Source organism: Lepisosteus platostomus, chromosome 6 (genome assembly GCF_059453375.1).
Source record: "Lepisosteus platostomus isolate fLepPlt1 chromosome 6, fLepPlt1.hap1, whole genome shotgun sequence".
Classification (NCBI taxonomy): Eukaryota; Metazoa; Chordata; class Actinopteri; order Semionotiformes; family Lepisosteidae; genus Lepisosteus; species Lepisosteus platostomus.
In genome coordinates this window covers 61,110,671-61,126,098 of record NC_142616.1, presented here as the reverse complement: position 1 = coordinate 61,126,098, position 15,428 = coordinate 61,110,671, and the positions used below count along the sequence as shown (strand labels likewise).

General features: G+C 38.2%; 1 protein-coding gene across 3 annotated transcripts in view; it reads left to right on the top strand.

Moving 5' to 3' along the window:
- Positions 1 to 15,428, top strand: part of setd5 (SET domain containing 5) — a 41,969-nt gene that overhangs the window by 9,805 nt on the left and 16,736 nt on the right. For 2 of the 3 annotated variants that reach the window (XM_088636726.1, XM_088636724.1), the window contains exons 2-10: positions 6,562 to 6,784; positions 11,025 to 11,130; positions 11,730 to 11,941; positions 12,970 to 13,028; positions 13,330 to 13,517; positions 13,864 to 13,902; positions 14,068 to 14,310; positions 14,551 to 14,699; positions 15,052 to 15,169. In XM_088636726.1, the coding sequence (XP_088492852.1) occupies positions 6,714 to 6,784; positions 11,025 to 11,130; positions 11,730 to 11,941; positions 12,970 to 13,028; positions 13,330 to 13,517; positions 13,864 to 13,902; positions 14,068 to 14,310; positions 14,551 to 14,699; positions 15,052 to 15,169 (1,185 nt within the window). In that variant the 5' untranslated portion in view covers positions 6,562 to 6,713. Of the gene's footprint in view, positions 1 to 109; positions 149 to 6,561; positions 6,785 to 11,024; positions 11,131 to 11,729; positions 11,942 to 12,969; positions 13,029 to 13,329; positions 13,518 to 13,863; positions 13,903 to 14,067; positions 14,311 to 14,550; positions 14,700 to 15,051; positions 15,170 to 15,428 lie in introns of all 3 variants that reach the window. The other variant, XM_088636725.1, reaches the window with a different exon arrangement.

Sequence of the window (15,428 nt, the reverse complement as noted above, 5' to 3'; positions counted from 1 at the left end):
ACAAATGCTGGAATTAATGTTTTTACAAGTAAATTTGTTGCAAAGGCTCAACAATGTCTTTTCATATTACTTAATATGGAATTAACCTTTGTTCCTCGCTCTGATACAGATCCCGATTCAAACCTTTCGTGACAGTCTGCCTGTGAAAGTAAGTGTTTTCAAAGTCGATAGTAATATTTTCCAGTTTAGGTTTGGTGCAAATATTCTACAAGTTTTTTTAATAAAGGAGGAAACAGATTGGGTATATTCAACAAGAAATCTTAAGGATTCTTTTATTGAGCATGTATCTTTTAGTTTCACAGAAGTTACTGTAGAACCTGGTGACAGAAGAGCCAAGTCTACCTTTCCTCAGAATGTCATGTAAAGAAAACAGGTTGATCTGCTGTAATAGTTGACCTTTGTTCTGCCATTTAGTTCCTGAATCCTACAATTAGCTCACTGGAGAGTAAGAACATGTGAGAAAGAGCTCCACAGAATGGATTTCACTGTGACACTGTCCCATATTCTGATTTTGAAGGAGACTGAAATTGTTTCTTTTTAAATATTTCCTGAACATAATTCTGTTTTTTGGAAGAAATTAACTTTTATAACATTGTCCGGCTATTATTTGTAAAACAAAGTCATTGGATTTTTTTTTGCAATAAGTTTCAAATTGTTTGCAGTTTTTTTTATTCACACAAAAACTTTTTGAATTGTAAGTGGCAGGCCCCAATACATTAAATACTGAGGCCCCTAAATCAGAAATAGACTTTTACATTGATAATCTTAAATTAAATACAGCACAGTAACTGTTTTTAGAATATGGAAAAATATCAAGAAGGTCTGTGAAATTAATCTTTAATCTGAAACATCTCTACAGCCTTCAATTATGAAATGGAAAGTCCTTCATTAAAATATGTACTGACTGTGCATTTTTATTGGCTGGCTGGAGCACTGTTATATGATAATGATAATAGATATGGAGCTGCACACATAACTAGGTATTTTTACTTTATGAAGTGCGTGTTTATTTCTTTTACCAAACTTAACAGCAGTGAAAATGCCTTTATTTATAGGGACTTTTGCAAAGTAGGTGCATGCAACAGATCTTCAGTCATTTTTTTCACAATGTGTTGGCCTGTAAAAAACAATTATTTGGCACAGTTGGCTAAATGTAGGAGAGGCTGTTTTTTGTGACCGTGTGCTTATAAGACTGCAGTCCGCAGCAGAAATGTTTTATGCTCCCCCTTTGATCCTAAAACATTTTTTTAGTTTAAATTCAGTGGTTTAGTCACAAGTATCAATCCTGTGCTTTGTGTTTCTGATACAATGCCTGAATTAGTATGGAATATTCTTTTAGTACTGTAGCTTTTGTATAGCCTACTTACAAGATACTTTACATGAAGGAACTCTTTTATAAATGTTGCATCATTCAGAGGCTGCAGGAAAGACTAGTTCTATGCAGCAAGGCACAACAGCACAAACTCTAGGGATTCATACTCTTTTTATCCACCCACACTGGCATGCGCTCTCCTCTGTTAGTTTTATTTCAATTCCGTCTTCAGTTTGCGTCAGATGGTATACACTATTTAGTTTAATACTAAATTTCAGCCCTTTGCTCCTGATGCCAAACGTTCTTTGTGAATTAGTGTAAATCGCTGAGAATTGCATTGGTTTTGCATTGCTTTCTGTCTAACATTCGGCAACATAAATGTCAGACTTTTGAGAAATGGTTTGGAAAAATCTTTCCATTCTTTTGATGAAGTATCTGGTTATATAGTTCATGTAAAACAGAAACCTCATCTTGAGGGAAGGCTATCAGACTTGTACATAAAGGGTTCGTATTGTTGTTTTAGTGTTAATCAGACTAGTCCAAATTTGCAGAAGACAAGGAAATTGGAACATTTTAGTGGTATGTTGGTTGCAAACGGCTTAAGGTGTTCAGAACTATAGAAATGTTGGTACACGGTGAATTGGCTTTGTCATTAATTGCAGGTTACATGCAAACATCTTAAATAGCAAATGTGTGACACAAGACAGAGAAATGCTTCCGTTTATTTGATCATTGTTCCAGTGGTGATGAGCACAGACAAAGGGAGTACACAGAGGTACATACTGTTTTCAACTCTGCTTTGCACCACTGATTTCACCCAAAAGATTAATAGTAATTATATTAGCAGATATGACACTGCAGGAAAACAGTGACATTTATTAGTTTGTTTCAGTTAGCAAAATCATCAGGCATGGAAAACTTAATCTGATTGATAGACTTATATGTCATAAATAAGCAAGATTGATTGTTAGCCTACACCACGACTTCATAGGTAATACAGAATCTAGTTCAGTGAAAAGTACAGCGAAGTTCAGCATTTAAATAGAGAAATGGTTATTGAGCAGCCTACCAAGATGATGTGAAGGCTGTTCTGGGTCCTTCGGAAAACAGCAGGATGAGCTCTAGCAGTTTGCTGCAGTTAAATGAGTAAGATGGACTGAAATCCCATCTGCTGTTAGTAATCTTTCTCTGTCTAGAGATTCTGCCTTTCTGGTTATGAGGGAGCCAGTGCCTATTCTGGGCAAGCAATGAGTACAATGTGGGGTACACCCTGTAAATGGTGTCCATCGCAGAAGAGGAAATGTCCTTAAATAATATTTCTGTAAAGCTTTTAACAGTATATATCAGCAGGTGATGTATCAAAACAAATGCAGTACATATTGCAATAAAAAGAACTGGGTTAATAAGTGACCATTACTGTCAGCCTTTTTGTTCTGAAAGAGGCTGTTGGTTGATTCATAGGGACTTGCATTGTCATGCAAGATTAGTCACATAAAGTCCAAATTGACATGGTCCCTCTTTTGGGAAAAGGTGATGAGCGCTGCCATTCATGAGGAGAAAGAACCTGGATCCCTAAGTAAAGCTCTATTCTTTTATAAGTTTTAGGTAAATTTTTACCTGGTAAGAGGCATAGATGTTGCTTGGGGAGACATTGATATTGGTGCCTTCGTAGATCAAGAAATCTGTGTTTTTTTTAAATAGTTTTTTTAATGCTAGAAACATGTATGCATGTATCAGTAAACCAGAATAATTGGCAAGCAAACCTTTTTTTCATGTTGTTTCAGTAAATTGGTGTTCTCTCTGCATACATTGTTTTATTTAATCAATGTGTTGTTAATGCATTTGCAATTACAAATGAAACTTAGTTAAATCGTGCTCTTATTTACCTCAGCATTCAATAGTTCTCGGTGATGCTTAGATTCCATTTGTGGTTGGGAGTGGTACTGCATGTCTACTTTTTTTGCTTAGGACCTCCATTACATCTTTGACCTGCTGACCCCCACACTTCCAAGGCAGCAGATGGAGATCCACTATTTCTATCACGTGCTTTTATCTGTAATGCACTGGGAATTATTTCTGAGGCAGACCCGAAGCCTTTCTGCAGTATCAGCTTAACATCCATCACTTTTCAGTTTAATGAGAATACCTTCGTTTGTTTTCCTCTGCATGCCGAGTTATGCCACGTATTCTCCACTATCTGGTACTTGGATGAGGATTTATCTCCTTTGCTTAGGATTTTTGATGAATATGTAACGATTGTTTTTAGCATCTTTCCGTTGAAATGCTGTAGAACAGAAACGCCACAGAGGTTTGCGTTTCCCTTGACAACACATAACGCAATGCAAGGACGAGGTTATTGTCAAATGTCATTTACACGTGCAACTGCTTCAAGGTATTCACTGCGTATGTGATTAGGGTTGAGGTTGTGAGGTCATTCAGCTGCTGAATTGCCTCTTTTTGATGAGTGCAGTACTAATTTGTTTGGTAAATGCACCTCCCTTCTCTTTTTAACTTTGATCATGTACCTAAAATGTTCAGATGCTTTGGATTGAAAACTAATCAGTTAATTTTGACCTGTGTAGTTTGTAATTAGTAAATAGTGCTTATTTAAGTAATATGTAGTTTGATTCAGTCAGAACGTTATTGATGCAATTTCAGATCCGCAGTTATCTGTACTTTTATATTTACTTTGCAGTTCAAGTATTCTGATCTATTTTTTTGTTTCGTCAAGCAATTTGATGTGTGGACTTGTCACAGGTTGAATCTTTTCTATTGTCCAGAAAATTAAGAGCTGTATATTTAAAATTATGCTCGGCTGAAACCCAGCTGCTCCTTGGTAATTTGACCCTCTTATATCACGCATCTTTCCCCCTGTTTTCCAAAGTGCTCATCAGTCAATACCCATATGACATGCTTTATCTGCATCAGTGACAAAGCCAAGCAGTGTCTTTTTTCTCCCCATGTTGGGTACCAGTTTATTGTCCTTGGTTTTAAGCTATTGGTGTGAATTTCTTTAAATGTGAAGAATATGGAATTTCTGTGTGTCTGGCCTGCCTGTAACTACCGAGTTATACAGTCTTTCATGCAGCCTGATGTCTTGTCCTCTTTCAGAGGTCTTTGTGCAGGGTACATTGTCTCCTGAGAGCATTGAGGATATGAATAATTTAAAGATTAAAAGGAATCAAATTATTTATTACATGCCAGCACTACAGTACTAGGACTACATATAGCTTGGCACACATTTTTTCTTAGCCCTCCTTAAAATGGCCTCTTACTCCTGAATTGAAAAGGCAGGCTATGTCTGCTGGTAATTTGAACCTGTTATTCAGGCTGTGGGGTGAGGGGCCTTCTTTGGAAACTCCTCTGTTCAGAATTTGGTGGCCAAAATGCTGCATCAGGGAGCATACGCAAAGTGGGGTTTTTGTAAAGTACTTAAAATACGTTTTCATGAGTGAGGAGCTGTGTCCATTTAGCAAGTTAATGCACCCACAGAAACACCCAATAGCCTTATGCACTGATACTGGGTTTAAGTTTATTTGGACATTTTTGCTTTCATGCCAACTGGTATTTCTAAACCTCTTCTGTAAATGGATAAGGCAGCCCTGTATTAAGTGCTGCTTCTTTGGCAGAGCTGCATTCGATAAAATATCATGGGAAAAAAATGTGCAGGATTTGAAGTTGAGTTCTTGTAAATCATTTTGGAAATTTGCTTAAAGACTGCACTGCTTAAAAGGACACCACTGTGAAACAAGCCGTGAGCAGAGCGTTTGCTCACAGTCTGCCCCCGCCATGTTTATGACAAACACGCTAAGACAGTTTTTGCTTCTGAAGCTCACAGCTCAGCCAATTATAAAGCTGCAGGTTGGAAGCTCAGCACCTGCTGATGCGATTTCTATTTTTATGTATTTCTGATGTTTACTGAAACCAGGGGCTATTATAATTAAATTTTCCAGCTAATTGAGCAGAGCTGTGGTAATAAAAGCTTGGATGCATTTTTTTTTCTGCTCGTGGGCAAAGGGGGTTTGATCAATGTGTTACCAAGAGGATTTTTCCTGTGAGTGATGTCTGCGCACTTTGATAAATCGTACCGTCCACTGGAACAAACGAGGCAAGGGGGCAGGTTGGATATCATCAGCGCTGACTGAGAGCAGCGCTGCTAATCTAGTTGTGTATTGATTTGGGAACAACCGCAGAGCGTCCTAACTGACATTTCGGCATGGAGCTCCAGGCACAGTCACGGCTGTAGCACAGAGCTGTGCAGTGCATTAATAATGCTCACTCCCGAGTCTTGTAAATCATTCTGCAAGTTTGATCATAGACAGCACTGCTAAAAAGAGACACCATTATTAAATGGTGAGCGTTTGATTTTTTTCTTAATAAATAAAACTAAATCAGCATACTCCAGGCAAACTCTTATTTATTATTTTCTTTTAATATGTGTTCAATCAATTACTGTTTATATTTACAGATTTATATATGGGTTAAGTTGTGTGTCTGTAGTGGGCAACTGTAGCCAGTTGGCATGTCACTTCAAACAGTAATCAATTTTGATGTATAGATTTATGATTGTCACAAAGATATTCTTAGCATCGGTCCTCATTGGTGTTACACCTGTTCATCTGCAGGTATTGAAGACTTGTGTGGTAACTAAGAAAATGTATAATAAAATATATGCATGACCCCTTTTATCTGAGGATTCACTTTCATGATCATAGCAAAATTACACACTGCTGTGATAGAGAAGTATGTGCTTATAAGATCTAAAGTACCATTGTCCTCTACAAAAGTCCAATTGAGCATAAATCAGTATTGCAGTGTCCTGAACGTATGGGCCATGTTGTCTAAAGCTGTTTAACTGCACGCTGGTGGTTTCGAATGTGGTTACTAATAGTATTTCTGTCAGCTACGTGTGTAAATGGATTTTCGACCTTGCAACCTGCAATTCATTCAAGAGCTTCATCAGGTTTTTTTTTTTAAATACCTATTGGGGAAAAAGCGTTCAGAACCACCTAACAGATGTTTTGTTCCACATGCTAATCCTTGTGAGATGTTCTTCCTAATTCCAGGCCTGAATGTGTTTTGATTTCTTGTCTGCTAGTGGTATACCTTTCCCCTGCAGCCAGTCACTATATACCCTTCAGTCCCGGCATTGCACCTCTGTTACTAATATACTGAATGCACCTTTGTAATGCTTTGTTGCGTTAGGATTTCTCCAGGTATGTGACGGCTTCCTTTTGGTGTTTTTCCAGGTTTCCTCATGTCCGTGAGGTACTGGTTGCGGCACTACGGCTCCCCGCCCCTGGAGTGGTGTGTTGCTGCAATTTGGACCCCGTGATCCCCTCCCCTCCCCTTCCCCCCTCCCCCTCCCCCTTCCCCCTCCCTCACCGCTGTGCTGGACGTCATGAGCATAGTAATCCCTCTGGGAGTCACTACACCAGATACGTCCTACTCAGACATGGCTGCTGGATCAGAGTGAGTACTCAGCATCGCTTCTCAGACTCGCATTGTGAGGGATACCCCTGTTAAGTGGATGGGATGTCAGAAAGTACTGCTGCATTCCCAGCTCCTTCCCTGTATAATGAAACGTGGTGCATCTCCACTCATCTCGCATGGCCCATGAAAATCCCAGGTGAAATGGGACAAAGCAAGTCCTTGTGATGTTTTCATGAAATGGATCAGATGGAATACAGCCATGGATTATAGATTCTATTTTTTGTGGGTTTGTCATGTGGGAAGAATCATTAACGCTTAATGATTAAGGTGGGCAAATCCAGGAGAATTGCAGGGATTTTACCATAATTCATATTCCACAAAACAAAAAAACAGTTTTTTTCTAAACATTGTCTCACCACCTTATTGTGACTAGACGCACTGAGCCAGTTTTCCTTTAGGGCTGGAATCTGCCAAGTAATAACACGTTTTACCTTTATACTGGGCGCTCGTTATTCGCGTTATGGAATTCTTCCCATAAAATGTTTAACGTCAGATACCGCCTAAAATGGACAGTATTGGTAAAGGGTTAATTGCAAGATGAGAGCTGCTGCAGTTTTATTTGCTGCATTTTTTTCTAATGATGGTCATGAAATGTCAGTTAGCGTTGCAGTACATAATTGTACATTGTAGTCAGTTTCATGATTGGGCCTGAAGGGGGTTTACCTTTAGGTACACTGAAGAAAATTAGGCTTTTATATTTTTATTTTTATTGTAAAATCTGAAAAGCTGAATGTATATGTAATGTATTATGGTAAACCATATTTTATGGCATCCTGACTATATTGATGAATAATAAAATCATGTGTTAATAAGTGTTAATAGTCAAACAAGCGTGAAGCTCATGTTTCCTTTGTGGATGAGTAGTACAGGAATTCTTTGTGACATTTTATTTAGCTTGTGTTGCAAGTACCTATCGAGATTAAATGAAATATAGTTCCTGTAATACGATTGCTTGCGCCTTGTTTTCAAAAGGTCTGTTGGTTAGTTTAATATATCAGATATGAGCTGAATACTGGAACATTTTTCATTGTTTGTTTTGAAGAATGTTTTGTCTTGTTTCCCAAGTTTATGACCTTATTGATGTTGCGTTATTCTTTAAAGTTTTTAGGAGTTAAAATTGAATTTCTGTCCGTACTATCTCTTTTGACATGAAGAGCTCACAGATCCAGCAGCAGAGCTAAGGCATCAGACAGATGACTGCCCTGATTAATAATACTGCTTGTCTACAGGCACACAGAACTGCAGTGAGGCACTGTTTTGCAGCAAGCAGTTTTTAAACAAGCCAAGGAAACGCAGGCTAACTTCAAACCATCCCAGTGGTGGCAAGACTTGGCCAACTGTTTGTAGCCCTTCTTGGAATCCTGTTTTCAGTCTGTTGGTGTTAGTGCTCCATTTCAGACCTGGTGGTGTCTGGATTGAAGAGCCTGATGTGCATAGTGACAAAAATACGTCTCCTACCTTTATAATGTTAGAAGGATTGTCATTTACAACATGTAGGAAGTCAACATTTTAAAGTTGCACTGCTAGTTTGCTGCCAAAATACAAGATTTAAAGGCCATGTACTTTCCTGTAATAACAAACAGTGGATTTGGTGTTTAATCAGTTTCTTAATGTACAATGCAACGTACAGTGCAACATACAATGTTATAAACCAAAAATAAAACAAATAATTAATTCTGACATCTAATGTTTTCATGGTAGTGTAGCTCTTGTAGACATTAAAAACATTATCTAACGCCATCTAGTGGAATGCCTTGGTATGCATCATGCTTAATTCCTTTTGCTTGAATGAAACAAATATTTCGGAAGCTAAAATATTATATAGTGTTCTTAAAAAATCCCAGTTTATTGTAAAATAAAAGATGCACACATATCTTACTAAAATATATAGATTTAAAAAGATGTTTTAATAAGAGTATGTGATGCAGTTGTGAATTTAAATGGCTTATTATTGTCTTTTATTTATTACATAATGTTAATTAGTTTGGTATCGATGCATACTATTGTTTTAGTAGACTTTTCTGTACCTCTTGTTTTTAAGCACGAGAACTCAATTAAATCGGTGTAGTTTCAACAATTCAGACTAAATTGCTTGTCAGCTCTATACTAGGTTATCTTTTACTATCGTATTAAACTAATGAAGGTGAACATTATATGGAATGTTGGGAATTACTGTATGAATTTATAGTAAATATGACTGGAGCAAAATCTTTTTTTAAGCAGTCAAAATCATGCAGCTGCCTCTGCTCTTGTATTAAGGCAGGAGTGTTGGATCAATAATTGTATTTTTAGTTTCCTGTTCTTGCATTATGAATTCAGCATCTTGATTTACAAGTTTCTAATTCTGGAAGACATATTTCTGATGATATCCTGTACTGGTAATTCTAGAAAATGATATAAGATTCCTAATATAAGATTCTAAAGGAAAGGTTAAAAATGATAATGCAGAATAAATTGTAGCTGGAGTGTAGCTTTACCTGCTGTGGCATGTGTGGTTAGTTATTGACTTACTGTTGCATTTTATGAGAATAAATCTGTGTACAGGTTGCTATCAAGGCTAACTTGCATTGATCTATGACATATCTTTAACAAGATTGAAAGCTGTTTTCCAAAGAAAAGATTATATCTCAATTATTATTCATATTGCTGTGATTGTTCATGTTCAGATTTATTTAGCTGATCCTTCTGGATGAGTGGAGGCTAGATCTGTCACTAAATCCAGCCTTGAGGGACTAAGGGCTTTGTCTTTGAGCTGTGTTGAAGAGAGGTCTTGTAAATGTTCTTTAGATGCCAAAGAGCAAGTAAAGGTTTATTCCATGCTGAAAAGAGAAGAAAATAAACAATGTTTCAGCTGTGGAGCCTTCTTCGGGTGTATAATTAATAATAATAATTGCTTACACTTATATAGTGCTTTTCTGGACACTCCACTCAAAGCGCTTTACAGGTAATGGGGACTCCCCTCCACCACCACCAATGTGCAGCCCCACCTGGATGATGCGACGGCAGCCATAGTGTGCCAGAACGCTCACCACACATCAGCTATTAGTGGGGAGGGGAAAAGAGTGATGAAGCCAATTCAGAGATGGGGATTATTAGGAGGCCACGATTGGTAAGGGCCAATGGGAAATTTAGCCAGGATGTTCTCTAGATGTCAACAGGAGCACTTGGAGCAGACCTTCACTTTGCGAGTGGGGAAAGGCAAGGTTCAGTGGAGACACCAGGGTTGTTGGCAGTGGAGAAGGGAAGCGAGGGTGAAATGTGTTTGATTTCTAGTTTTTAGTTGATCCAAGGAGTTTCTTGAAAGTCAGGGTTTTGGCTTCGATAGCATGGCTGGGCAGCTTCTTCCACAACCCTTACTGTATCGTGATTTGTCTGTTGTCCTTTGGTTTTAACGCACTTCCCCTTAGCTTCCATTCGTGACCCCTGGTTGGTGTTTCTCAATAAATACTTGGTTTTGAATACTCAAGAAACCTCTCCAGTCCTTGCTGTTCAAGACAAAAAAGTTTTAGATCTTTTAGCTTGTTGGTATAGGTCATTCCTTTGAAACCAGTGCAATCTGCTTGTTGTTCTTTAGACTGGTTCCAGAGCATCAGCATCATCGTAGTACATTGTACTATTTTAATCTCCAATTGTGAAGAGATCATAGCTTTCTGTTTGCCTTTTTAATTGCTTTCCCACATTGATTAGATAATGAAAATTTGCCCTTTGATAATGGAATATAGTGATAAAATACTGAGCATGGATACGTAACTCCAGTCCTTCTGGGCACCAATGCAGCAGGACTTCTTGTTTCCTTTAAATCAATGTGTTTGGACCTTTAAAAAGGCTTAAATTGTTCCAGATAAGCTAATTAGCTCAATTAGCTCATTAAGATCTGAAGTGGAATGAAATCCAACAGACACTTTGGGGTACCAGGAATGGCGTTGCACAATGTAGAACAGCCTCACATTATTTAAAAATTTGGCCACTTTTTCTTACTTATTGCTAGTGATGATTTTTTGAAAGAAAAGAAAATGCAAAGTATATGAAAACTAGGTGGTTTAACTTTCTACAGGTTAAAACCTCTCTGAAAACTTGAATCTCCTGTGCTATTGACAGTAATGGTCTTGTTTTAGGAAAATTATAGTTGAATGCTTTGTTGAATTAATAAATCAGGCATTGGTGAAATTAGAATTTCATATATTTCAAAGTTCTGACTATTACATGGTTGTTCATGCAGCCCTGAGTCAGTGGAAGCAAGCCCTGCTGTCAATGAGAAGAATAACTATTCCAATCACAGCTGTGGGAACGCTCAGAATCATGGGTACCGGGGATTACCCTATGCTGTGAGTAAGACCTTCATAGTTAATGAGATTATAAACCAAAGCTAAAGCAATGAGAGAATGAGCTGCCTATTCTTATCACATCTCTGCCATTTGAGATACTACACTTGTTGCGATTCAGTTTCAGCTTGCTTATGGTTTTGTATCTACACTGCTGAGAAACACCCACTTCTTCTGTAACAGGATTTGTTGGCCTTGGGAATCCAAACTCAAGCTATGTAATTGAGATTCTAGTTACCTAGAAAATAACTGTGCTAGCTTCCTCACAGAAAAAAAATCACTTTATCTTTAGCGTGTTATTGAATTCCTAGATTTTAGAAAACCTGAATAAAAGATTTATACCTATAGGAAGTGATGGCATAGGGGCAGAGTTATTTTACATTGCATACCGGGTGAAAAACCTGCCAGTGCAGTGTTTTCTGTATGGTAATAATGCATTTGCATACAAATTGGATTCCAGTCTTTTCTTTGTGTGCATAGAATTTGCTAGCTACCTTAGGTTTTAAAATTCATTAAGTGTTAGGTTCTTCCTCATTTTTGATCCTATTTCGCACGGCCGCATTGTTTGGAAGATGTCCCACGCTCATGTTCTGTTTTGTCAGGATCACAACTATGGTGCACCCCCTCCTCCAACTCCACCAGCGTCCCCACCTACACAGACCATCATTCCTCGGGTGGAGCTCAATGGGGTGCGCTCCCGGTACGAGGACAACTCGGCTGACAGTGACAGCTCCTCCGACCAGGAGAATTCATCCAACTGGTGTCACTGCAGCCTGACTCAGGATGGCTTTCTTATCAAATGTGAAAACTGCAGGTAGGCTGTTCTGCCTCTCTAACCACTGATTATGCAGCAGGCTTTGTCATGTCATGGATCTGCGCATGTTGGGTTTCAGGAAGAATGTGCAATTTACGCAAATCTAAAACATTATATAACATCCGATTTTATTCTTCAATATATTACACTTAACAATAATTTAATTGCAGCTACGTCATTAGCATAAAGGGGGCATTACAATATAAAACCCCCATTAAACTTTTATTATTGAGTAAAGAGTGCAATAATTATGCATTTAATTATTCCATATACTTAATTTGTTGAAGACTTATCATGAAGACATGACTCACTTTGAGTATCTGTGATATTTAAAATACACTGTGAAGGCGTCTTGTAAGGAGCATTTCTGCATGTGCTTTTGTAAGATGTCAAAGGTAATCAGAACGTGATGTTAAAGTGAAGCATGTTGTGGCAATTTTTGAAAGATGCAGGAGAATAGAAAAACTAACCCATGGTCTACCTGTAGGCAAGAGACAGTCAAAGAGCACTTATGAAACATTCTAGTCTGTAGACCTTTATCACCAGTTCATAATAGTTTGATTAAAATATAATCTCCACTCCAGTGTTTTGTAACAGGTCTTCGTATATGGCCACAGTTTTTTTTTTAAATGGAGAGATAGTATCTACTGTACCTTAAATAGTTTGTTTTTCAAATTAGCCATAAAGTGTGCCAATGGTTTCTTGCCAAGCTTAAGGTTTCCTGTTTTGAGATTTTCTTGGCAATGTTGCATCCCAGTCTATATCCGAGAAAAGACAGGAACAGTCCTGCAGGAATTAATCAAGTCCTAAGTTGGAAGCATGCCTCATCAAGAGGCTTGTGCCTTGCCTTTATGCACAACATTCTGTGGTGAGGAAGCTATAAGTGATGGTCTACTCCTATCGATCTGTGTAGCCGGAGTTATTTTTAAATTCAGTGCAATTTAATGTCAGCTTTAACTAAAATCTGAAGTCCTTTCCTGTGAGAAGTACAGTACCTGTTAATTTTCTAGTTTTAATCATGATTGTAGGGGCTTGGACCGGAGGAAAGGTGTCAACGTTCAGCGCAGAAAACAAGAGAATGAATCTGGTAAGGACAAATGAGTTTAGCACTGCACAGCTTCTTTTTGTTTATTTGACTTAGGCTTTGAGTTGGAAAGTAGAAATTTCGTAGTGTGTTTTGATTTTATCCCCTTATCTCATTTTAAACTTAGGGTTATGGGATTTCATTTTACGTACAGTGCTGAGAAACCTTGGGAACCCTCAATACAATTCTGGAAAGTAGTTTCTGTAAAAAAAATGTAGCCCTTTCATACACCATTTGACAACAGAGGAAATCCATGTGAAATTTGGAGAGAAATATGTAAATGTCGCCTTCTGTGTTTGCCAAGGTGGAGAAAGCAGTGCCACAGAGAGTGGGGATGAGGAGGTGTCGCCAGCGACGGTGTCTTACACTGCCACTCAGCACACTCCAACCAGCATTACCCTCACTGTCAATCGCGTAAAGAGAACCAAACCCAAAAAGAGAAAGAAAAGCACAGAGAAAGTTCGCAGCGCACCTAAAGCAAAAAAGATTAAGGTAACGTTCCTTGATATTCCTCTTCAACCCAGGTCTGTTTGGGCGGGATGTTTTAAAATAAAGATTGACCCCACCATAAATTGCCAAAGAACATTTTTTTTTACCCATCATGAACACATTTAAAATGAAGGACCAAGCGGAAGTGAATTGCACACTGAAATGCGGAAAGAAGAAAAAAGGAATGCTCTGACTTTAGAGCCTGCTTTGATTTTAATACACCTGAATGAGGCTGCCTAGTCTAAACACCTTTTATTACTACGTTCAGAGTGGAATTGACTTTTTCTTATACCTGAATAATGCCCCGCTAATTTCTAAGGCTAACTGAAATGTGTCTTTTTCTTTCAAGGCTTTCCGAGAGGGCTCTAGAAAATCCATGAGGATGAAGGTATGGATTGTACACTTGGAATGTTGCATCCAGGAAATCTCTTAAAGAGACCTGATTTGAATAGGATGGAATACTATTACTAATAAACTTTCAGGAGTGTGTCATCTTTATCTTTTTAGTTTTAAGTGGTACATTCTAATGTTTTTCCTTGTGTTTTGTGAGTAGAATTCTACAACTGAGGCAAATACTTTGGATGAGAATACCACAGAGGGCTGGGAGACACGGATCCGGCTATGGACAGACCAGTACGAAGAGGCCTTCTCTAACCAGTACAGTGCTGATATTCAGAACTTGCTTGAGCTGCACCGCATAACCAGCAAAGACTCTGTGGGCAAAGCAGCAGCAATGGACACCATTAACAAAACTGAGCTGGCTTGTAACAACACTGTAATTGGATCTCAGATGCAGGTGAGTCCAGGAAAACCAATGTATTAAAACTTAAATTTACAGGGGGGATCATTTTCATGTTTGACTGGGATTTTTGTTTTTTCCCCCATTTAAACACTAGACATAGATGCCCCTTCCAATAGAAAATTACTGTTACTGGAGATACTGATATTATTTTCTAGATTACTGTGTATTATTGTCTAGACTTCCCTTTGTCTAAAAGATAATGCAGCTCCTTTGGTTTTCATGTTTTGTGTTCAGTTACAGCTCGGAAGGGTGACTCGAGTGCAGAAGCATCGCAAGATCCTGCGAGCTGCTCGGGACCTTGTTCCAGACACCCTAATCATAGAGTACCGAGGGAAGGTCATGCTTAAGCAACAGTTTGAAGTTAACGGGCACTTCTTTAAAAAGTAAGCCACCTGTAATATTTTGTGTTTATGAGAATGTTTTTCAGAGCAAGTGTTTGGCATTTCTTCATGATTTATTCACTTGGATATGGTCATCGTGCCTGGTTTTCTGCATTCTTTAAAATAGACTATAAAGCATATTAAAAACTCCAGATGTTGACATATCTCACTGGACTGTGCGTATTTGTACCGGTGGGCAAGTCTGTTCCAAGAGCTGTCTGGATCCTTTTTCATGTAATCTAGGTAGACTGTCTTCCACTTTTTTGCGATCTATCGGAAGCTTCGATATTTTATTTGACTACACTTTAGTTACAGAAAGGAAAGACCTATCAGGTTGATGATTTGTTTCTTTCAGACCTTACCCTTTCGTGCTGTTCTATTCTAAATTTAATGAGGTCGATATGTGTGTGGATGCCCGAACGTTTGGCAATGATGCAAGGTTTATAAGAAGGTCTTGCACTCCAAATGCAGAGGTAAGTGTGGAAGTGACTGAATTCATTTCTGATTGGTGTAAAATCAAGTCTGTACTAATTTAAAGTAAATGAAGAGGAACTGACAAGAACCATACCCATTACCTTATTACCAATAATCAAAGAACAAGGTCAAGCATTGAGTGTATGCATGCAGGATTTCAACTTTAAATGTTTTGACTATATATATTTTGTGGCCTGTAATCTAACAAAATCAATATTTTTGAGCATTTTGGCACATTGTCTTGATTTTGTAATACAG